The following is a 21,986-nucleotide window of genomic DNA, read 5'->3' as shown; positions in this document are numbered from 1 at the left end:
TCTCATTTTCTCCTCAAGGCCTAGCTATCAACAGCTGGGTTTTCTCCCCCATCAATCAAGAGCTCTCAGAGGGCAGGACTTTGTAGGAGCAGAGCCTGGCTCCAGGCCTAGTGCACAGTAGGTGCCCATCAAATTGAAATGAGCAAGGCCAGGCCATGCTCCCCACTGACCCAGGCCCTGCTGGCTCTGCTCCCTAGGGGGGAGATAATCCCATGCTTAAAGCTCAGCGATGTGGAACTAGCCCAGTGACCACTTCCATCTGTCCCTGCTGAGGCTGCTGGGAATGTCTTCCCTGCCCTGTGACATTTGTGCTCAAATCTGAGATTTCAGCAACAGTCGTCCTTCACACCTCAGGAATCTATCCCCCGTGCCCTGCCCGCCCCCACTGACACCACCAGTGCCCTGGCTCCGGTCACCACCATTTCATGCTATGGCCCCCTCCCTGGTCTCCCTGCCCTTGGATTGGTAGAGGCTTTTGGAATGAATGAGTGGATGTCATACATGGTAAAAAGATCATGGGCTTTCTGTTCCGGACTTGAATTTGAAGCTCAGTTCTATCACTCAGCCTTGGGCACTTTTCCTCTCCTATCCGAGCCTCAGTTTCCTCACCCATAAAATGGGATGATAATGGCAACTCCCGGAGTAGTCATGAGGATGAAAGAAGAAAGTTTCCAAAGTGCCTGGCCATTACTAGCAACTTGGTCATTATCTTTTCCTCCCCACCCGTGAAGATTTGGGCCCCTCCCCAGAAGTGGCCACCGCTCCCTGAGGCTGCCTGACCATGTTGGGCAGAACCTGGGCTCTGACCCTGGACTCACGGGTGGCACAGCCAGCCTCATCCACTCCGCTCTCACAGTCCTTCTCCCCATCACAGCGCCACGAGGCAGGCACACACTTGTGGTTGGTGGGTCCGCAGCTCAGCTTCTCTGCGGGACACACCTGTTTGGCTGTGGAGACAGATACACGTGCACGGTGAGCCAGGAGGGGGCACAGGACATGGCATCAAACAAGTCCTCCTGCCTGCCTCCAGCCACCTGGCCTGAGGCCCTAGGCATCCCCTCAGGTCCTCGTCTCCCGCATCTCAGTTTCTGCAACAGAGACGAAGCCTCTGTCTACATCTAGGTCTTTCCAAATCCTAAATCTGACCCCACTGTTGCCCTGCCTCACACCCTCTCATGGCCCTCTGGTGCCTGACACTCAAGTCCCTCTTTGATTAGGCTGACACCTACCTGCCTCATCTGTCCTCTCTTCCCACACCCCCTCAGAGCTCCAGCAACATGGAGCCATTCCCCAGCAGTGTGCCATTGGGTGGGATATGCCCCCACGGGGCTTCATTTGCCTTCCAGATCAGTGGCTCCATGATGTAAACCTGTAGATTTGAGGGCTAAGGCCCCAACAGATCCCTCTGCTCTGACCCCCCCCTCCCCCCAGCCCCTTCCCTTACCGGTGGTGCTGAGCAGGCTGCTAAGAGCAGCTGCCACGTGGCAGGGCCCAGCGGGACTGCGCAGCTATAATTACTGCAGCCGCAATCAGAGGCTGACTCAATCAGGGGTCTGGAGCCCCAGGGTTGATTCTCAATTTGGAAGAAAGAACGAGAACCCTGTTCAGGGCTGGGGCAGCTCTCATCCCCAGCTTCTCCTGAACCGCATGACAGATTCAGCTGAGGCAGGTGCAGCTCAGGCTTCTAGCTGATGCCCTACTGCCTTCCAGGGCACAGGAGGCCCAGTTTCCGAAGTCTCTAGGGTGTGCCAGGCACGTGTTTCCATTTTATTTTCACAATAATTCAGAAGGGTAATGCTGTGGCTCTAGCACAGCAGTTGAGGGCGTGGGCTCTGGAGCCTAGCTGCCAGGGTTTGAGTCTTAACTCCATCACTTGCAGGCTGTGCAACTTCAGCCAACAGTCCTTATCTCTGTGCCTCGGTTCCCTTGTGAATAAAGCAGGGATAATAATATCACTTGCCTCACAGGATTGTTATAACAACTAAATTAATGTAGGTAAACTACTTAGAAGAACATGTACAACAGAAGAGGACTCTGAGGCTTGTTTATTTATTCGATGAGAATTTATTCAACTCTGCAGTGCACCGGACACAGAGGGTGGCCCCGGGCTCTGCTCATAAACAATGGAGTGAGGACTCAGCTTTGTCTGATACCAGAGACTTCACCCTTACAAGCAGTGGGTCACTCAGGCTCATCCCCAATTTTGCCCTCTGATCTCAGACCAGTTTCTCTCCTTCCAAAGGTGGAGTGAGTGGGCCTAAGGAGATAGAGAACAGGGCGCAGGCAAGTTGGAGGTGGAGGATAAGTGTCAGGGTCAAGGCCCCCAGACATTACTAGGCCCTGGGAAAGGGGCACCTTAGATCCCCAAGTGCGGACCCCAGAATTAGCCTAGGATACATTTCATGAATTACTAAGCAATCTATCAGGAATACAGGATTCATAGGATTTGCTTTACAGAAACCCTCCTTTACAAATAACATTTAGAAAGGCCAATTTGGGGCTCTAATGTGGGGTGATTGAAGGGGACTGGGAGCTGGGAGCTGGGGTCCTTCCAGGGTACCTCTACCACCAATACCGTGGGACCTTGGGCAAGCACTGCCCCACCTGGGCGCTCCAGAGCAGGGAGGGGCTCAACCAGACCTGCAAACCCCAGCGTGTTCTCTGACCGAGGGTAGGGGTGAGGGGGCTGGTACACTGAATCCGGACTTCAAGAGCAGAGCAGAGCTCAGGAAAGTGCATTTTTGAAGTACCCTTCTTGCCCTCCGTAACCTCCATGCTCCTTGTTTGAAAACCCCTGAGTTAGTATTCTAAAAGTCTAAAGGATACAGGATATTTCATCACTTTTAAATTCACTCCCATACAAATAATACAGGTGTTCTCTGCTTGTAAGCTCCTGAGAGAGCAATGGGATGGGTTGGCGAGGTGACTCTTGATCCCTGAGCCATGCCTACTGAGCACCTCCAATGTGCCAGCTGCTCCATGCCTGTAGTTTCCCATTTCACCCTTGCAAACCTCTGCCAGGTAAGGGACAACACTCACAAAGATCCTAGTGTCAGTGGAACAGGGTTGCTAGCAGTCCTGCAGGTGAGCACTTCGTTTACAGATGCAGAACTTGAGGCTCAGAGAGACCAAGTAACTGGCCCAGAGACACACAGCAGGTGAGACAGGGGCAGAGTCCAGGTTCCTCTGACTCTAGAGCCCTGTCCTTCCCACCAAACCCTACATGCTCCTGTAGGTCGAAAAACAACCCAGAGCCACCCCCAAACTCTCCACCCAGTCACCTGGGTGACTAAAATGGCCCTCAGCCATTCATACGACCTCTGGGGGCCTGCTCTGCAGACCCCAGGGCAGCAGGCAGGCGCTTGAACTTTTAATGAATATTTATGCAGTTAATTGCATAACCTTTCAGCAAGGACAATGATTAAACAATCTGTCTGTTTCCTTTCTTTATAATAAGACATTTTGCTGTGTCCCTAAATAGACAGCTCTAATTACAGGCACTCAAGGACTCCGCAGTGCCTGACACCAACACCTCCACCTTACCCTGGCCACCCCCCAAGAGCCAAGACACTATCTTGGATGTCAGGACTTGAGAGGCCCTGGCGGACATGTTGGCGAGTAGCCCACTGGAGTGAAAAGGACACAAGGCCAGAAAGGGGAAGGACCTGCCTAAGGTCACATGGCTCTTGGATGCTAAGAGTGGGTCCTAACCACCCAGCTCTTTTGGAACCTCTCTTGGCCCTCTGGACTCCCGAGTCGGGGTCTCCACTGCACAGCAGCCCTGGGGAGCTGGTCTGGGTTGTGTTGACGTGCAGCATCCCCTATGAGGTGGGTACAAGTATTACCTCCACTTTACAGATGAGGAGAGTGGAACCCAGGGAGAGTGTGTTGACTGCCCAAAGTCACGCAGTGCAGGACAGAGCTGGGCTTCCATCCCAGGGTTCTCTATTCCACAAACACACACTGCTGCTTTTAACACTGCACATGAGAACAGCAGACCCCTGTCAGTTCCTGGCATCTCCAGGACAGAAAGGGTCCCTGGAGGTAGAAGGCTCACTGGGACTCACTCAGGCAAAATCTGCGGGATGGTTGTCTGATGTCGACTTTCAGGGTAATTGAAGCCAAAGGCCCCAGGCAGCATAATACAGGTGAAAGAGCGTGGGTTTTGGAGTCAGACAGACCTGGGTCCAAATTTAATTTATCAATACTGAAGTCCTAGGTGAGTCATTTAACCTCTCTGCACCCTGGCTTCCCTCATCTGCAAACGGAGTTAAATAATCTCCCGGGGTTGGCAGGGAGTTAAAATGAGGAAACATAGGGAAATGCCCCTACTCAAAGCCTGGAAGAAACTCAGAACTCAGAAAACAGTTGCCCTTGTTTGGTTTGATGAAATGCAAATACAAATGGCTGGCAGGAGGGGGTGCTGACTCTGGGGATGGACATTTTTAGCATCCACGTAATCCACCCTGATGCAGCCTCCAGCCTCAGGATGGCATCTGTCCCTGATGCCCCGAGGGATGCCCGACCACTGTCCAAGCATGCCCAGGTTCTGAGAGGCAGGGGCGAAGAAATGCCAAGGGCTCGCAAACAACACAAATCCTCCAAAGTCAGACAAGGGGTCCTGAAATGCCATCCTGGTGTGGCTCCAGGCATTTATAAAAACTCCCAGAGAATCCTGCCCCAGAAATCCAAATCCACTGGTGCTCTCTCTAATTCATAAGTTCACAAATTAATAAAAAGGATGTCTGTGAATAAAAGAATGAAAATGCTTGGCAGCAGCTCACTGTGCAAGCACATACATCCAAGTGTCACCTCACACGAGTCTGCAGGGCAGAGAACTTCCAAGCAGTGACTGCCAGCTCCGAGGGGGCCAGAGACTCAGGCGGTGGGAACTTGTGACACCCCTCATTCCAGCCCTTGCCCCAGGAAGCACGACCCCGGGACCATCCCGCTGGACAGAAGAGGGTGCTTACACCTGGGAGACTTTCACATGCTCAGTCCCTAACTGCTTCTTGGGTCCGCTTCCAGGAAGAAAAGTTCTGAGATGCAGAAATAAAAACCTCACCTTCAATGAGCAGCACCCAGAAGAGAAGCTCATTCACCTTGAGCCATCCTCCCCACCCCACTCCCGACCCCGCACTCCTCCTCCCTACAGATGCCTGAAGGTGGGTCAGAAGCTGTCCCCAATCAAGGGAGCTATAATTAGAGCTGAAGCGCTACTTTCATTAGGCAAATGTTCTGGGGTTTCCCGTGGTGACCCCTGCCTATCTGATAGACACGGAACCCCAACCCGCGGGAAACAGAGCTGGGAGAAACCTCAGCCAGCCAGGGGCAGACAACGTTGTGAGAAAAACAGAAGAATGGGGCCTGCTCCCAATCCCCTTCCCCTCTCCATGCAAACCCCACCCCAACCCCCTTATACTATGTTAATATCTTAAATGCGGGTTGGGGAAGGGCCTGGAGTCAGAATATAATAAAGATCACATGCCATTTACTCTAACATTGATACTCGGCATGCATTTTCCCATTTGATTTTACCACTCCTCCACAAGCATCATTACCCCAATTTACAGAGCAGTAAACTGAGACTTAGGGACTTGGCAACTTGCCTGAGGTCTCACAGGTCAGAGACCTGAACCCACCTGCATCAAACACCAAACCCATTACACTTTGTTGCTTACGATCCTTCTTTTGGGGATGGGGAGGGGGCTCTATCCTAGGAGCTGGCACAGTCTCCAGAACCTGGTAGGCTCTGGGGGTTACTATGGCAACGCCAATTAAATGGGCAGCGGGCTGCCGGGTTCCCATTCAGCTGGGAAGCTGTGAACAAGGCTGCTACCAGGTCCTGCCCCAGCTTCTGCCCGACCCCCGAGGTGCCACGCTGGCTGACCTCCTGCAGGCAGCCCTCCCCACCCACAGGCCTTGCCCACCTGGTATCCACGTCGCTGCACATGAAGCACGGTCCTTGGCCCTGGGCTCCCGCTTGCAGCAGGGCAAGGGAGAACCGTAAGACTCACAGAATTTCCCAGTCCAGGAATCTTAGAACTGTGAAGTCTTTGGAATTCTGGAACGTTACAGACTGGGGCCCAGAGAGGAAGAGGATGGTACGCTGGACCTCACGGAGGAGAGCTGGGCCTCCCCCTCCCAGGGTGTGGCCTGTCCTGCTGCTCCCGCAGGGTGCCCGGTCAAGCCTCAGAGCGGAGGAGGAGGCTGTCTTTTGTCACAGAAGGGAGACCCACAATGAACGAGCCGTGTGTTACTGAAGCAAGTGCCTCTCGGAGTCTCCAGCTTCTCGACTGTCAAATAACAGTATCCCATAGCTGGGCTCAAAGGGGGACTGGGGGGCAGGAGGGTCCCCTGTGTAGCCCAGAGAGGGTGGGAAGGCAGCATGTGCTGGGATGGGCAAGAGGGAAAAAGACAGAGGGGAACTCGGGGCAGGGCAGGACAGCGGGAGCAGGGAGGGTGAGCGAGAGGCTGAGGAGGGGGGCCTGCAGCAAGATGGGGAGACAGTGCAGAGAGGTGGTCAGGAGCGCATGGGTGGACAAGGTGCAGGGTGCAGGGAGAAAGATGGAGAGGAAGGGGGGAGCACAGCCCTCTCAGGCAGCAAGATGGCCCCCCCAAATAACCACTATGGGGCTCCCCTCCTCTCTTCTTCTGCCCCCGGTGCCGCTGGTCCTGCTGGCTGACTGCAATAGAAAAGTAGGGAGCTGCCCTGCAGCCTCAGCCACCTTCCCCACACGTGCGCTGCTGGTTGCACACCCCTCTGTGCCAAGTCCTGACCCTGCCCCTTCCTCGCTGGGCAGCCGTGGGCTAGTGGCAGAACCGGCCCAGCCTCAGTTTCTTCAGCGGGGCGGGCGGGCGTGGCAGGGTTTTGTTCCTACAGTGGCTCAGGAGGCAGGGCGGGCTTGGACCACGTGGAGCTTGACTGCTCGGTGGGAGTGGGGGTGGGGGTGGGGGGGATAGCTCCTGGGGCAGCACTGGGGAGGGCAGGGGCAGATGTACAAGGAAATGAGGGGCCTGTTGTCTTAGGTGGGGGTCGCTCTTGTTCTCCCTTTCGCTCCCTCCCTCTCACATGGAGACTGGTGGCTCTGTTGCTAGGAGACAAGGAAACCCAGTTATCACCAGCCGCAGCCCTAGATGGGACTCTGGCCTCCATTGTCCCCACCTCTGCCTCTGAGGCAACTGCGGCCTCTAAAGAGAGGCTCCGGGAGTCCCTGCCAACCCCACCGTGCTCCACGTGCTCCCCTCTCTCCCACCTCCCAGCTCTTTTGTCTCTGGCTCACTCAGCTGAAGCTCTGCCTCTGGGACTGCTGGGCCCTTCCCTGCCCCCTTCTCATCTCCTTTTTCATTTAACAAATGTCATGGAATGACCTGCCGGGTGTAAGTTTGCTTTGAGGATTAGGGCCTGGAGAAGAAATCAGGGAGAGACAAAGCCAGGGAGGCGGGCCTGGGGCTGATGGGCAGCCTCTCCCCGGCTGGGCTGTCTGCTCTGGAGCTCGGCCCTCGTCGGGCAGAGGGAAGACCTGGGGCCTCTAAGTCCTGGCTGGTTGGTCTTGAGTAAGTCACTCAACCTCTCTAGGCCTCTCCTTTGCAAAATTCTGGGGACAAACGGGTTAACGCATACAGAGCTTGGCACAGTGCCTGGCACACAGTAAGACTTAAGAAGCATCAGCCAGGGGGGTGCATGGGTAGTTTAGTGGTAGAATTCTTGCCTGCCATGCGGGGTTTGATTCCCGGCCCATGTACCCCATCCCACTCCCCCCAAAAAAGTGGTGAACAAAATTCCCTATGATACACATATCACATATCCACCTCTGTGTGTGTGGTTAGTTACAGAAATACATATACGGAGGGAAACAACATTTAAAAAAAAAAAAAGCATCAGCCATTATTAATACTATTCAAATTATTTTTTGAGAGCTCAAGAAAAGTAGTGGGAAAAGCTGGGGTGAGGCCAGGCAGATGTGCTGAGTTTACTTTGGGGCAGAAGGGCTCAGCAGGGCTGTTTCAGCTCCCAGTGCTGTAGGCATAGGGGGCCCAAGCTGTGAGAGGGCTGGAAAGAAACAGGTGACTAGAAAACCAGCAATGAGACCCACCCGATCATTTACCAGGAACGCCCTGGTAAATGTGGATATGTGATATGTGTATCATAGGGAATTTTGTTCACCCCCGTTAGGATGCGGCACAAAATGGGATCTGGGGCTGTGTCAACTGGTCACTTCACCTGGGTCTCACAACCTAATGAGGAAACCGAGGCCCCGAGCAGGGACCACCCTCTCCCAGCCCGACGTGCAGGACTCACTGCAAGTGGCTTCGGACTCATCGGAGCCGTCGGGACACTCCTCCTCGCCGTCACACTTCCACCGTTCAGGGATGCAGTGGCCATTGTCGCAGGTGAAGTCGTTGCCTGCACAGGTCTTCTTGGCTGCCGGGCAAGGAGGAGAGCATGACGGGCCAGACCACGGAAACACAGGGATACGGGGTGACCTCCCATAGCCCGAGTAGGCCACAGGACACCCCAGCCACTGAGGGGAGTGGACAGAACAGAAACACATATTCATTTCAGGGCATTAGAATAGCACCGGGCGGATACAGCTGGCACCTTGGCCCTGCCCTCCAGCAGCTCTATCTGGTCCTGCAGACCCACCATGTGGCAGGGAGCCTGTGCTGCCCTGTCACACCCCCACTCTCTCCTCAAACTGCAGTTCCACTGTCACCACCTCCAAGAAGCCTGCCCTGATTCCCTACAACACCTGCTTTGGCCCCCTGAGTCAGTTCTGCCCCTGCACTAGCCCGTCCCATTCCTCCCACAGGACCAGAAGCCGAGGCCCCTTGTGCATGCACCAGAGCTCATGATGAGTCCTTGAAGCAAAATGACTCCTCCACAGCGAGGTATTTTATGTGTTCAGAGTGGTGGAAAGAGCGTCTATGGGGCAAGCTCCTGGAGTGTTGCCCCATAAACCCTGATGCGTCCCTGCCCCCGAAGCGCTTACAACCTGGAAGGGGAGATGTCCTGACCTGGGGTCTGAATCCCAGCCCTGCCTCTTTCTAGTTGTGTGACCTTGTGGATGTTTCTTGGCCTCTGAGCCTCGGTTTTCTTATCTATATAATGGGGAGTAGAAAACAAAGGGGTCTGAGTGTGTGGGAGGTGGGATGAGAAAGTTATAGTGCATGAAGAACATGTTGCAGAGGTGCCAGCACAGAGCAGATACTCAGTAAACAGCAGCTATTGCTGTCCTTATGATTTGAGCCTTAAATGGAAGCAAAGGAAATGGAGAGTCTTTGCCCCCCCCCCCCCCCCAGGGGACCCGGCAGGCCGGGATTTCACAGCTGGTGGCAGAGCTGGGACAAGAGCGCAGGCACCGGCCCCAGGTCAGGCGTCTTCCGCTGCCCTGTGTACCCTGTCCTGCCAGGGGCCGGATCCCCAGGGTCCTCCACAACAGCCCTGGGCCTCTGAATTGTTGATGCTCATCTACATCAAATCTGCATTCAATTTGCATACACCTGCCACTGTTTGGGCTGAGGGTCCAGGACCTTCTGCAGAGCAACACGGTAGGAGACAAAGGGAGCATCGGCCCTGGAGTCAGGAGGTCTGGATGGGGGACCCTGCTGCGCTGTGTGCCTTCTTGAACATCATTGTCGCTCTCTGGCCCTCAGCTCTGTTTCAGGAAAATGGAGGGTGATTTGGTGAGATAATCCCCAAGGACCCTTTCGGATCTGGTGGTTCTAGATCAGGAGGCCCAGGAACTGAGGAGAAGGGGGTGTGTGTGTCTCTTTTCAGCCCAAATAAGTATCTCTGAGCACAGAGTAGTGACTTACCCCAGGCTTTAAGGAGCTCAGCCCCCCAACTCAGATGCACCAACCCCCAAGGCTCAAGCCCTCCTTTTGAATGACCCTGCGGCTGGATGTGAGCTCAGGGGCTGCCTGGGCCCTGCCTCTTCCCAGGGGCTGAGAGATCCTTTGGCCCCAGTCTGTCTCCTCTCCATCAGCCTCCCCTTCCCACAATTCCCAATTTAGCCCCACCCACCACGGAGTGGATCCCTTCACGCTCCTGGCTATTTACACCACCGTACCTTGCTCAAGCCCTCCTTTGCCTGAAAGCCCTTTCCCTCAACTCCACCTTCTTTCTACTCATCGCAGTGTCTTAGATATCACCTCCTCCGAGAAGCCTTCCCTGACCACCTCTCACAATCCCCCTGAACATTCCTCTAGGTCAGGGGTTGGCAAAGTGTATCTGTAAAGGGCCAGAGAGTAAATATTTTGGGTTTCGGTCCCATCTCTGTCACAACTCTGTCATTGTAGACCAAAAGCCGCCACAGACAACAGGTAAATGAATGAGCATGGTGTTGTTCCAGATAAAACTTTGTTTACAAAATCAGGCAGCAGGCCGGCTTTGGCCTGTGGGCCTGAGTCTGAGGACTCCCACAGTAGATCATCACTGATCACCAGGGTCCAACACGGGCTATTTTCCTGCCTGGACGGCGCTGGCCTGATGCTCTTCCTGGGACTCAACACAAGACAGCGAAACTCAGCGAGGCTAGAACATGAACCAGTTCTCCTGCCTCCCAGGCCAGAGCCCAGAGCGGCCTTCCCTACGCCCAGCGCCAAGGGGCTGTCGTCCATAATCAATGCCAAGACCACCTTCTGGTCAATCAAAGCCCCCAATCACACCACGGTAAGTGCTATCATAAAGCACGGCACCCTGGGCATTTCCTAATATGAACACTGGAGGATTTCCCTCCATGAGCAGCTCAGCCTCTTAAAAAAAGAAACATATATCCTAGTTTTTCTAACATTCACCGAGGGCTTCCAGTGGCTGGGTGTCAGGCATTCACCCAGGGGAACCCACAAAGAAGGCCCGTTACATCTCCACTTGATGGATGAGGAAATCCAGGCTCAGAGATCTTACATCACCTGCCTACGTTGCATCTGGGTAGGAGCAGAGTTGCCGTTTCAATCCACAATCATTCGCCTGCTCTCCACAACCACGGCTCCCCCAAACGAAACGCTCGGCAGCATCAGATGTGGAAGAAAAGCCCCCAAATAAGTGGGAAGGCTCCCCCCAAAAGTCTGGTTCAATGAGCCCTGCCTCTGCCAAGTGTGGCCAGAGACTTGATCAGGCTGACCCCAGGACAGGTGAGTTCGGGCTGGTGTGCCACCCTGGTAGGTGCTGGAGAAGGAAGCTAAAATAGCCAAAAGTACCATCACAGTTCTAAAGTACAACCTTGAGGTCTGTCAAGCCCGGGGAACGGTAGCTTCAGGGCCGGGTGCCCCATGGTGGTGGTTTTTGGAGCAGGTTTGTTTATTGTCTGGACTGGTTTGGACACCCTGGCTCTGACCTGGCACCTTTCAACCAATATCCCAGCTATCCTGGTGGTTACTGTTAATCCCATCTCACTGAAGAAGACACCGAGACTCAAGGAGGTCAGGTCTTGCCTGAGGACATGGGACCTGGAGATGGCAGAAGTGGGATTCCAACTTGGCATGGCCACCATCAAAGCCTGGGCTCTTTCCACTAAGGCCTCCAGCCACCTCAGCATTACTGGGCTAAGGATGAGGCTCCAGGGAGGCAAATGTAGTGACCAGGGAAATGCCTCTCAGGTGCCTGGGCCCACGGGATAAGGCACAGGGGCAGAATCTGTTACAGAGCACAGACACGGCTGGGTGAGGCACTCCTTGGAATGTGCTCAGAAGTATGCAGCACTGGCAACCTTCGCTCAGCTGGTGGACCACCCTGGGGGAAACTGAGGCAATACGGTCACTTTCAGGTTGAGACTAGACTAAACTACTTTGGAGGGTCCCTTCCAAAGTGTAACCACCTTCAGGACTCGGAGCCAGAGCTGGGGCTGAATCCTGGCATAGCCACCTCTTTGCTGGGTGACCCTCAGCAAGTTCTCCCCCTCTCTGTGTAAGAGGAGGATGACGGCTTCCTCAGGCAGCACTGCCACAGGGACAAAAGGTAAAAAGTCTCAGGGGACTTCAGGGAGCATCCAAATGTCGGATCATTGGTGTAATGAGCCTGACAGCATCTCGTCAAGAGGCCACATCATCCCTGCCAAGAGGTGAGGGCCGGGCAGTCATTCTGAGGCTGCCAGAGTAAGCCAGGCAGACCCCTGCTCTCCTGGCCTTGGCTCCGGTTCCCAGGGTGATTCCCAAGCTGGGCTCAAGGCTGTGGCTCCCCGCTTCCAGGGATTTATGTCCCTCCATGCCAGTCCACCCCTTCTACAATGCCCACCTCTGTGAGTCCCTGTACTCTGCAGCCCAGGAGCGTCAAATAGTCATCCAGGGTCTGTGACATCATAATCTGGTGCTATGGCAACAGATGGGCTGCCACAAAGGACATGGGATTCTGGAGGGTGGGGGTGGGGGGCTGATCCCAGGGCAGAGCAGGGAGAATGGGAAATCCAGGACAAAGGAAGTGGGAGCTGCTCTTGTAGCAAGAAGGCAGGCCGAGGAAAACATCAGATGTGCCGTGACCCACCGAGCTCTCGCTCTACCACTTGCGGGCTATGAGACCAGTTTTGCAAGTCACACAACTTCTCTGAGCCTTAGTGTTTTCATTTGCACTCACAGGTAGTATCCCTGCCTCGCCAAACCCATGGGGTTATTGTGAGGAGCAAAAGGGCTATAAGGGTGGTTGCAGGGCTGTGTAAACTGAAGAGTATAAAGGTGCACGTTTGGGGCAGGCAAAGTCGTGGTCCCGGCCCAGCTGCTGTGTGTGTCCCTGGGTTCGTTAGTCAATCCCTCTGGACCTGTGCCCTCATCTTTGCCCTCATCTGGAAAATGGAGCTGTGGTACCCCTTCTCAGAGTACCCAGAGTCTATGGTCTTGTGACATCACTTGGCAACTCCCAGCTTCCCCGGCCTAGAGATGCCCTTTTCTGAGATAATACACACCCTTCCCAGCTGCTGTTTCCAACCCACGTTCATCCGTAAACCTCAGTGCAGAGAGGGGGCTTCAAAACAAAGATGCTTCAGGGCTGCCAGGTGGAGCCACTTGGTGTGGCTGACCCCTGGTCTCACTGTGTAGCCAGGAAGTCAAAGTGGGGGCTGCTGGACTCAGCCGGGGTCAGGAAAGGCTTCCTGGAGGAGGGGACGGTATTTAAGGAAGCAAAGGACTCAGCCAACCATGAGCGTGGTGAGCAGTGGGGGGCTTTCCAGTAAGATGGAAAAGAGGGCCTGGGGATGTGAAGGAGCCAGGAGAAGAGCCCTTCTGCAGTGGGGGTTGGGAAGGGGGTGAGTGGCAAGAGACCTGGGAGCTCTGCCAGGCCAGGAACCAGCTCACGCTGCCTGCACCACGTCGCTCCTAGGAGGCCCAGGGGCCTGGATTTCCCTCAGCTCATTCAGGGACTTAACCAGCCTCTGCTCGGCACAGGGCTTCTGTTTGGCGGCCAATAAAACCCATGGCTCCAGGCTGCTAGGGATTTGGTGAGGCCAGGCAGGCTGGACTGTCATACCCTAGCAGAGGAAGAGAGGGGCGGATGGCAGGCAGATGGCATGGTGGTCATCCACCCACACACTTTGGAGAACACTTTTTACTTCTCCCTTTGGAGATTCATGACACCCACTGGCTTACTAAGGGACCTGAGGAGGCCTGCAGGAAAGAATCTCATTGACTTTGTTTCCCCAGCACTTCCCAAACTTGCTTAACCAAGGAGCTACGTATTTGAATATTGTGTCTGTTAATTTTCCCAGGAAAAAGTGGTTCAATGAGCCACACCTGGGGACACAGAGCTGCTGGTGCAGCCTCCTCATGCTACAGATGAGCCCAGGAGGCCCCCAGAGGGGAAGACTGGCCTACGACCACACAGCAGAGCCTGCACCCGCTTCTGTCTCTGGGCTGGAAAAGGTGCCCACAGAGCACGTGGCCCAGAGGAGGGCTGAGGGGTTGAACAGTGCCTCCCCCCGGCCCCCAGATTCGTGTCCACTCAGAAACTCAGAACGTGAGCTTGTTTGGAAATAGGATCTTTGTAGACGAAATCAAGAGGCGGTCACGCTGGGATTAGGATGGACCCTAAATCCAATATGACTGGAGTCCTTACCAGAAGAGACGTAAGAAGCACAGATACACATGCAAACACAGAGGGAAGACGGCCATGCAAAGAGGGAGGCAGAGAGTTTAGTTTTGCTGCCCCATGCCAAGATCCCTAGGATTTCCAGGAAGTGTGAGAACCTGGGAAGAGGCAAGGAAGTCTCCTTTCTTAGAGCCGTCAGAGAGGAGGACCCTGCTGATACCTTGATTTCAGACGTCTGGTCCATAACTGTGAGAATAAATTTCTTTAAAACTTGTTTTAAGACACCCAGTTTGTGGCCCTTTGTTACGACAGCTCTAGCAAGCAAATGTAGGCAGCCTAGTGGGGGAGACCCCTGCCCGAGAAGGGCCCAAGACAGGGGTGGGCTTGGGGGGTATTTGACACAAAGGCTACACACGAGCACAGGGAGCTGAGAGAGTGAGAGGGATGTTGGAGGTGTAGGCTCTCTCTGCCCTCCTACTTCCGCAGACAGGCCCTGGGCCCCAGGGAATATTTCTCGAGGGCAGAGCAGGGTGAGACATGGTTTCCAGCTCGACCGACCTGGGGTGGGTTCTCTTCCACTCGCAGGAAGTTGAGAGACCTCAGAAGGCAGAGCTGGAAAGCCCCCACCTTGGAGCCCGAGCACAGAAGGGGCTCGGCTGTTCCCACTTCCTCTCCCAGGCCGCGGCCTGCACACGGTGGCCTGGCTCGGGCCCCGCCGTACCCGGGTCGGGGAGATGAAAGGGCTGCCCCCCCCCCCCACGGCTACCCTGCTGCAGAGCCAGCCAGGCCCTGGCGTTGCCAGGACGACCGCTGCCAGCCGCACGCAGATCCGGGGTGGGGGCAGGGGGCGTGCCAGCCCGCCCCTGGCCTACTAACCTGGCAGGCGGATTTAAATGACAGCCCAGGAAGCTACTATTAAACTGTCACCCCAGTCAACGGGACGACAGGCCCAGAGTGTTCTCGGGCTGTGGCAACAACACAGCAGGAGTGAGCGGGGGAGGAGATGGTGGCCCCGAGCAACCTGCAGGCCCGCCCGGGGGGCCCCAACCTACGCGCCCGACCGCCCGCCGGCCAGAGCCACCCTCCCAGGCTGCGGCCGGTCTTGGCATGGGGCTGCAGCACAGCTCAGGGCCTGGCCAACCTCATTCTTCGTTTTTAAGCAGAGAGGTCCCTTTTCCAAGTGAAACTCTCAATATATGAAACAGATAAAGTAGAGCTTGTCCTGTTGGAAGCAGGGCGGGGTGGGGTGGGAGGGAGTCTCTGACATCCCCTCCACAGCCCTGGTGGGTTTTCCATGAAACCCTGGGGTCAGAGCCCCCATGGCCAGCAGCTATGGGGTGCAGTGGCACTGGGATCAAACCCTGACTCCTCCTCGGAATCCTAAGATGCTCCTAAGAATCCTCAGCTCAAGGACCTACGGACCAATATTATAACATTTAAAACAGTTTCCATGTGTTTTCGGTTCTAATTCTCCAAGGACCCGAGATTCTAAGACAAGCACATCCGGAGGCCCTAGGGAGAGACCCCACAACGGTCAATGCGTGAGTCAGGGAGGTCGACTGGCTGCGGCGACCCCTGATTCCACCCCTGCGAGGGGCTGTTTCTCGGAGTCTGGGCTTCCACACGTGGATGGCCTTAGACTCAAGGCTCCTGGCAGTGCCAGAAAGGGATACCATTCCCACATTGTGCCCGCGGCTCCGGACCGTGGTGGGTGCAGCGTGGCTCGCGGCTTTGTGGTGCCCAGAAGGCCTCAGGGCTCAGGCCGCTGCCGTCCATCAGCAGGTGGCATCTGAGCTGCTTTCTCCCCCACCTCTTGTCCCACCTGGGGAAAAACAGGAAGAAGCAACAGGTATGCAAGGGTGAAGAGCTTGAGGGAGACGTAAAAGAGGAAGTGGGGAGCATGGGGCAGCACTGTTTTCTGTCTTTAAATAGGAAAAGTTTTTTCTCAAAATCATCCAGGTCCTCACCCCACCACCACCAGGGAGAGCTAAACACAACCAGGGCAAATATAAATCAAAATGAAGAGGTCACAACAGAGGGAAGGGCCAGGGATGTCAGAGGGAGAGACTGAAGGCGAGGCAGGCCCAGGGGGTCTTCCTGGAGGAGGTGGCTCTTTGGCTGGGCCACATGCCCCAGGTGGAGGTGGGGCAGCTGATCCAGGCAGCGGCCGAGGGGTGGCAGGGGGTGTGTCAGGAGCAGCTCAGTGTTCTGTGGCTGTGGCAGAGGACACAGATGTCACACCACAAGCTACCCACCCCACATTGTCCCAAATGAAGAGGCATGGGTCTCCAAGGGTGCCTTCAGCCTGCCTCTGCTGGAGGTCCTTGGGGTAGGTGCCACCCACTAGATGGGGACAGGGAGGGAGCCCCGGAAAGAGGGAGGGGTTGAGCAAGACTGCACTGCCAGCAGGGGTCAGAGATGAGACCAGAACCTCAGGCCCATGGCTCTTTCCTCAATGTCCTCAGCCCACTGTCCAGCTTGTCACCAGTTTCTCCCCATCATTTCTGAAAGTCCTCCTCATCTCATCTCACATAGGGCCTGCGCTGAGCAGGTGTGCAAAGCGCATCTAAGACCCCGAGCCAACAACTAGCTGCAAAACCCTGGGAAGCCCTCCTCCCACGCTGGGCCTCAGTTTCCTCATGTGAACAAGTCTCTAAGGACCCGCCTCTGGTTGACGTTCCAGATCTGCGACCTCTCTACACAGACCGGCTGTGGTTCTCGGGGCTGCCCCAGGTCCCTCCGAAAGGGTCAGGTCCCTTCTCCTGCCCCAGCACATCCCAGACGCTCCCAGACGCTCCCAGACGCTGCCCGACCCCGGCCCCACTGTCACCAAGGGAGGCCCGAGCCCTCGCCGGGGCATGCGGGACTCCCTGTCGCCACGGGAAGACGGGCGTCTCCGAGGGACAGATGACAAAGGCGTCCTCCTGTCTCAGTGATTTGTGGACGCAGAAGGTATTGAGCCAGTGACAGCTGGGGTGGGGGGAGAGGGGGAGGGGGTGTGGGGGGCGAGGTGGGATCAGCAGGGGCCCTGGCTGGCACTTGCAAAGGGACCGAGTGTGCGACAAGGGGTTAAGCTCAGAGGAGCCGGCAGCGCACAGGGAAGACGGGCCAGTCCCCTGCCAATGTCCCAGACTTGGTCCAGCCCCACCCTGGTTTCTGATCACTGGGATTACAGGTCCCAGGGAAGCAGCTAGAGCGAAACTCATGGTATCCTCAAAGTAGAAGCCTCCAGAGGGCAGGAGGTGTGGCCAGGAAACCCTGTCCGGCGTCCAGCCCAGCACCCAGCCTGGCTCTAGGCCTCACGCTTCCCTGCACGCGGGGTGGGGGTGGGGGGCACTTGGTTGACTCCCCTGGAAACTCAGCCTCCTCTCACCAGGGGACTTTCCTGCCAGACCCCAGCCAAGCTGCCTGGGGAAACCCATGGCTACTGCCTCCTCCAAGCCGACCTCAGAGCTCGCCAGTGACCCCCGCTGTCCTTGCCACCAGCCCCTGACGGGAAAAAGCAGTAGCTCCTCTGCTTCTCCTTTGCAGCTGAGAGAAGTCTCCAGACCGCATTTCAGGCGCTGCTCTGCCACCTGGGCCCCCACTAATGGCGAGGATGGGAAACCTGGGATTCCCAGGATGGATGTCTATAGCCAGGTCGGGGAGGCCAGGCCGAGGTGCCTGAGAACCCAATAGGTGCTGACCCCCTTTAGTCACCAGCCCGGGTCCAGGTTTGCTATGACAGGTGGCCAAAGTCGCTCCTGCCCAGCAGCTAGGTGGGACGAGGGAGTGGGTGACGAAGAGCTGGCGAGGCTGTCTGGGGGAGGAGCAGTGGGTCCACCCTCCCAGCCCACGGGCAGTCGGGCACGCTGGCCCCTGCTGTGGGCAGTAACGTGGCTACGGTACCCTTCTGCCCGCCAGGCAGTGCTGCGCACGACGGGAAGCAGCTTTAGCTAAGCAAAAAATGCAAATGCTTTTACCAATTACGCTGGGATGAGAAGCATTTCCAGAGAGGCACCCCACTGGCCCATCTCGGTGACAAATGGGCAGCAATACCCTGTTATTGGCAAATCCATCCTGCCAGGGAGCGTGGGCAGGCCATGCCCAGGAGGCTGGCTTTTATTTGGAGAGAGGTTGAGTTTATTTCGCTGAGAATGAGGTTGGCGTAGGCAGGACTCGAACAGCAATCCCCCACTCCAGGCTGGGGTCCTGGCTCTGCTGTGTGATCTTTGGTAAGTCCTTGCCTTCTCTGTGCCTTGTTCTCTTCCTCTATGATGTGACAGGATAGGACAAACTGACCTCTAAATTCCTTCCCTTCTTGGATATAGTGTCACCCACCACCAGGCCAAGAGCAGGTGGCTCAGTCCTAGGCCCTCACAAGCCCCCCACACTGTGGCTCCAGGTGGGGTGTGGAGGGGCTCTAAAACCCAGAACCAGTAGCCATTGCCCCCTCCCAAAGAACTCTCCGTGATTAGGGGGCCATCTTTCTTTGTCCTGTCTGGCTTCCCATTTCCCCCAGAATATGACCAAGTTCTCTAACAGGGTTGAGCCCATCCCTCCCCCAACAACCACTCCCTAGCCCCAGAATAAACCATGGGCTTTTCTACCCACTGCCTTTACCTGTGCAGCTGGAGCAGGCAGGAGGCTCTTCTTCTACCTCTACCTAGCAAAACTGCTTGCTCCTCAAGGGCAGCTCAAGCTTCAACTGCTAATGGTGTCTGACACTGCCCCCCACCTCCAACAGGCACGTCGCCCACTGGGTCCAGAGCGCCAAGGGTAGGACATTATCAAGCTCAATCACCCACTGGGTGTTTACTGTGCTACCATGTTTTTGGCAGGCCAGACCCAGGTGGCACTCCCAGTTAGCCCTTCCAGGCTGCGTCCTCCATCCTGGCTGCCGGTGCCGAGGGAAGGATCTGCAGCCCCAGGAGACAGCACTCATCTCCCTGTGGACAGCTCAGGCCGGTCCAGCAGCCACCCACCAGACCAGGGCTGGCTCACTAAGTTGTCCCACTGGTTCAGAAGCTGGTGACACGCAGGCTCAGCCATGCTGTGGAGTCGGGCTCAGCAGATGCAAGCCCCAGCTGCAGGAAGGCCCTTCACAGGGCTTCTGTGGGGGAGTTCCAGAGACCCAGACCCGAGTGGGAGGAGCCTGTGAGTGGCCTGGGCCTTGGGAGCCCTGGCCACTACTCCAGGTTGACCTCCGGCATGACCTTGGACAAGTCTCTATTTCTCCCTGCCTTGGTCTCCTCACTTCGACATTGGAAGAGGAAGGACCCAGGTTTTCCAAGCCCACTATTTGAGGGTCCAACTGTGGGTGCCTCAGAGGGCGGAGTGGGAAAGGGTCAGATGGAGGGTGCTCCAAGTGTCTGGGGCAGGGCTGGGCCCTGGGAGCTGGTATGGTGGGAACCCCCTTCAAGGAGGACAAGGCAGGTGTGCTCCTGGGTGACGGGGGCCAGTGGGGAGATAGGGGAAGGTCTGGAAGGCAGGGCCACGGAGCACAGGTGGGACACCATGGGGATGTTTGGGGCACACAGAGACATGTCTCGCTGGAAAGCTCAGCAGAGCCCAAAGGAAATCTTTTGGCAGAACCAGGCCCAGGACCCAAATGGATGCAGCTGTGGGTGGACAGGACTGCACCCTGACCCCTTGGCCCCTTGGCGGGACTCCTCATAACAGCTCTGTGAAGCCGGCAACAGGTGGGGCTCTCCACCTCCTGTGAGATGTGAAGAATCAAAGCCCTTAAAAGGCAAGGGACTGCCTCAGGGCCACATAGCTCAAGGCAGGATGAGAACCCAGGTGATCTGATCCCAAATGCTCTACAAGGAAAAGAAACAAATGAGCGGTACACAGAGTTTACAGCCACGCTGGGGACACAGGAACTGCAGATACAATGACCACGACCCAGAACAAGATAGGATGGTCGTGACTTGAATTGAGGGTCACTGTGTGGCCTCCGACAACTTATTTCCCCCCTCTGGACCTCCCTGCCCCACAGTGAACTTGGCAGTCACGAGGGCCTCCCCAGCACCTCCCGTCTCTGTGCTCTGTGAGGGCAGCAGGGAGAGGAGGCAGACGTGGGGGAGGCGATGGACGTGGAAGAAAGGAGGGAGTCTGGCCTGGAGCAGTGAAGTCTGGGGAAAGCTCAGCCTGAGGAGTCTTTCCCAGAAGGAAAAGGTAGATTCTCTAAAAGTAGATGGAGCTGTTTCCAGTTTCCTGGTGCATTTGGAAGAAAATGCAATCTATTCTCTGCAGCCCTTTGACCTCCCGGGGGCTGGTTGCAGTGGTAGAGTATGACTATGTGACTATGTGACTATGTGCTGGTTAGCCCCCAACCAGCAGGAGAAAATCATCCCCAGGGCCAGAACTCTTGCTCTCGCATCACATGGGGCTAGCTCGGGCTTGTTAGGTCCCTGTCAGACCCATATATGGCCTCCAGTGGGCAGCGCCTGGGGATGTGTTATGAGCAAGTGAGCAGAGTCAAGTGACATAGATGAGTTACTCAACCTCTCTGAGCCTCACTGTCCTCACCCATAAAATGGGGCTAACAAAAATTATACCCCCTCGTGTGTTGAGTATTAAGAGATTATGGATGTTGAAATTATGTGGTGAATTGTACAACTGGACAAAAGCGCACAGAGCTCTGGTTGATGACATGGTTTACTTTTTACCAGCTTTCCTCCTGGGACTTCAGGGGAAAAGCCACGAGGCCTCCCTGCTGGAAGGGGAGAGGGCTAGGGGCTTGGCTCGGACGGGAAAAGTTTCTGGGTCCCCCGAAGTGCTGGGCCACAGCCTGTACAGACGGGGTGACCTGAGGCAGCTCGGGGGGAGCCAGCAGGTCCTGCAGGCACCTGGGATTCAGTCCCCAGGGCCCCCCCGGTCCAACCCTCGCTTTTCATAGATGGGGAAACTGAGGAAGGCCTCGGCCAGCCTGACGTCACACTCCAAAGTAAAAAGACGCCTTTCCAAGACCCACTGAAGAGCAAAACCACATCCTAAGGAGCTTACAAAGTCATAAAGTAGCCCTAAAACCACAAAACAGACTCTCCAAATCCCAGGAGAGGATCTCAGAATCCTAAAAGACACAAGTTAAACACATTTAAACCCATACGACAGAAATGTCAGGAGCGTGGAGTCACAGAATCTTGCTGACTTGGAATCTGGGACTGATGGACAGAATCTTAGACCCAAAGCCCCTTCAACCCACAGAATCTAGTCCAAGCGCCCAAGAATAGAGGCGAAGACCTGGTCCTTCCCCCCTCACCACCCACCTCCTGCCAGTGCAGAAATCCTCTGTTCCCATCGCTGACATATGGCCATTCCGCCCTCTTGAATGCTCTCAGCGACAGGGAGCTCAGTCAGCTGAGCCAGCTGGAGGCTGGATCCATTCCTTGCTCTTGAACAGGGAGGGAAATAAGTTCTCAACAGGAGATCCCCAGTTTGTACAAATGAATTTTTTACCCCTCCTTGTTCTTTGGCTCTGGTCAGAAAAAGATTCCCAGGGAAGTGGAAAGGAGCCAAGAGCTGCCACAAAATGACTTTAACCAGCAGACAGGCTGGTAATAGGTTTCGATGGGAAAAAAAGGAAGGAGAGGGGCGATTAATTCCAACTTGCCACGCGATAAAGGAAATTAAGGCATAATACTGAGAAGGCAGCAGTTCTATTAACCTGGGTGGAATACCAATTACTGCAGGCTTCTCAAAATTACTGGAAATAAAGAGAAAAAAAAACCCAAAAGAGAGTGTGATTGTGGCCCCAGGCTCATCTGGATTAGGCCGTTTGTTTGTCCTGGCACCTTAATGATGGGAAGGAGGGAAAACTCCCCGTTTCCTGGGAGACGGCTATGCCAGCGTGGGGGAAGGCAAGCCAGACCCACGCATAGCCACTGGACTGCCTGGCAAATGCCGAGGGCAGAGGGTCCCCAGGCCCACCTTAGGGACAGCTCACTGCAGGGGCCGTGGGGGTCTCCTCTTGCCAGCACTTGCCCTT

General features: G+C 55.7%; 1 protein-coding gene across 15 annotated transcripts in view; it reads right to left on the bottom strand.

The window, feature by feature from the left end:
- The window catches only part of LRP8 (LDL receptor related protein 8), a 106,526-nt gene that overhangs the window by 61,614 nt on the left and 22,926 nt on the right, over positions 1-21,986 (bottom strand). For 9 of the 15 annotated variants that reach the window (XM_077149599.1, XM_077149587.1, XM_077149600.1 and 6 more), the window contains 2 exons: positions 8,303-8,425; positions 819-947 (listed from right to left, as the gene is read on the bottom strand). In XM_077149599.1, coding sequence (XP_077005714.1) covers positions 819-947; positions 8,303-8,425 — 252 coding nt within the window. Of the gene's footprint in view, positions 1-818; positions 948-8,302; positions 8,426-11,224; positions 11,812-21,986 lie in introns of those variants that run through there. The other 6 variants (XM_077149591.1, XM_077149588.1, XM_077149589.1 and 3 more) reach the window with 3 other exon arrangements.

The sequence above is a fragment of the Tamandua tetradactyla genome, chromosome 2 (genome assembly GCF_023851605.1).
Source record: "Tamandua tetradactyla isolate mTamTet1 chromosome 2, mTamTet1.pri, whole genome shotgun sequence".
Lineage (NCBI taxonomy): Eukaryota > Metazoa > Chordata > Mammalia > Pilosa > Myrmecophagidae > Tamandua > Tamandua tetradactyla.
The sequence above is the reverse complement of the archived record's forward strand: the minus strand, read 5'-3'. Positions and strand labels throughout refer to the sequence as shown.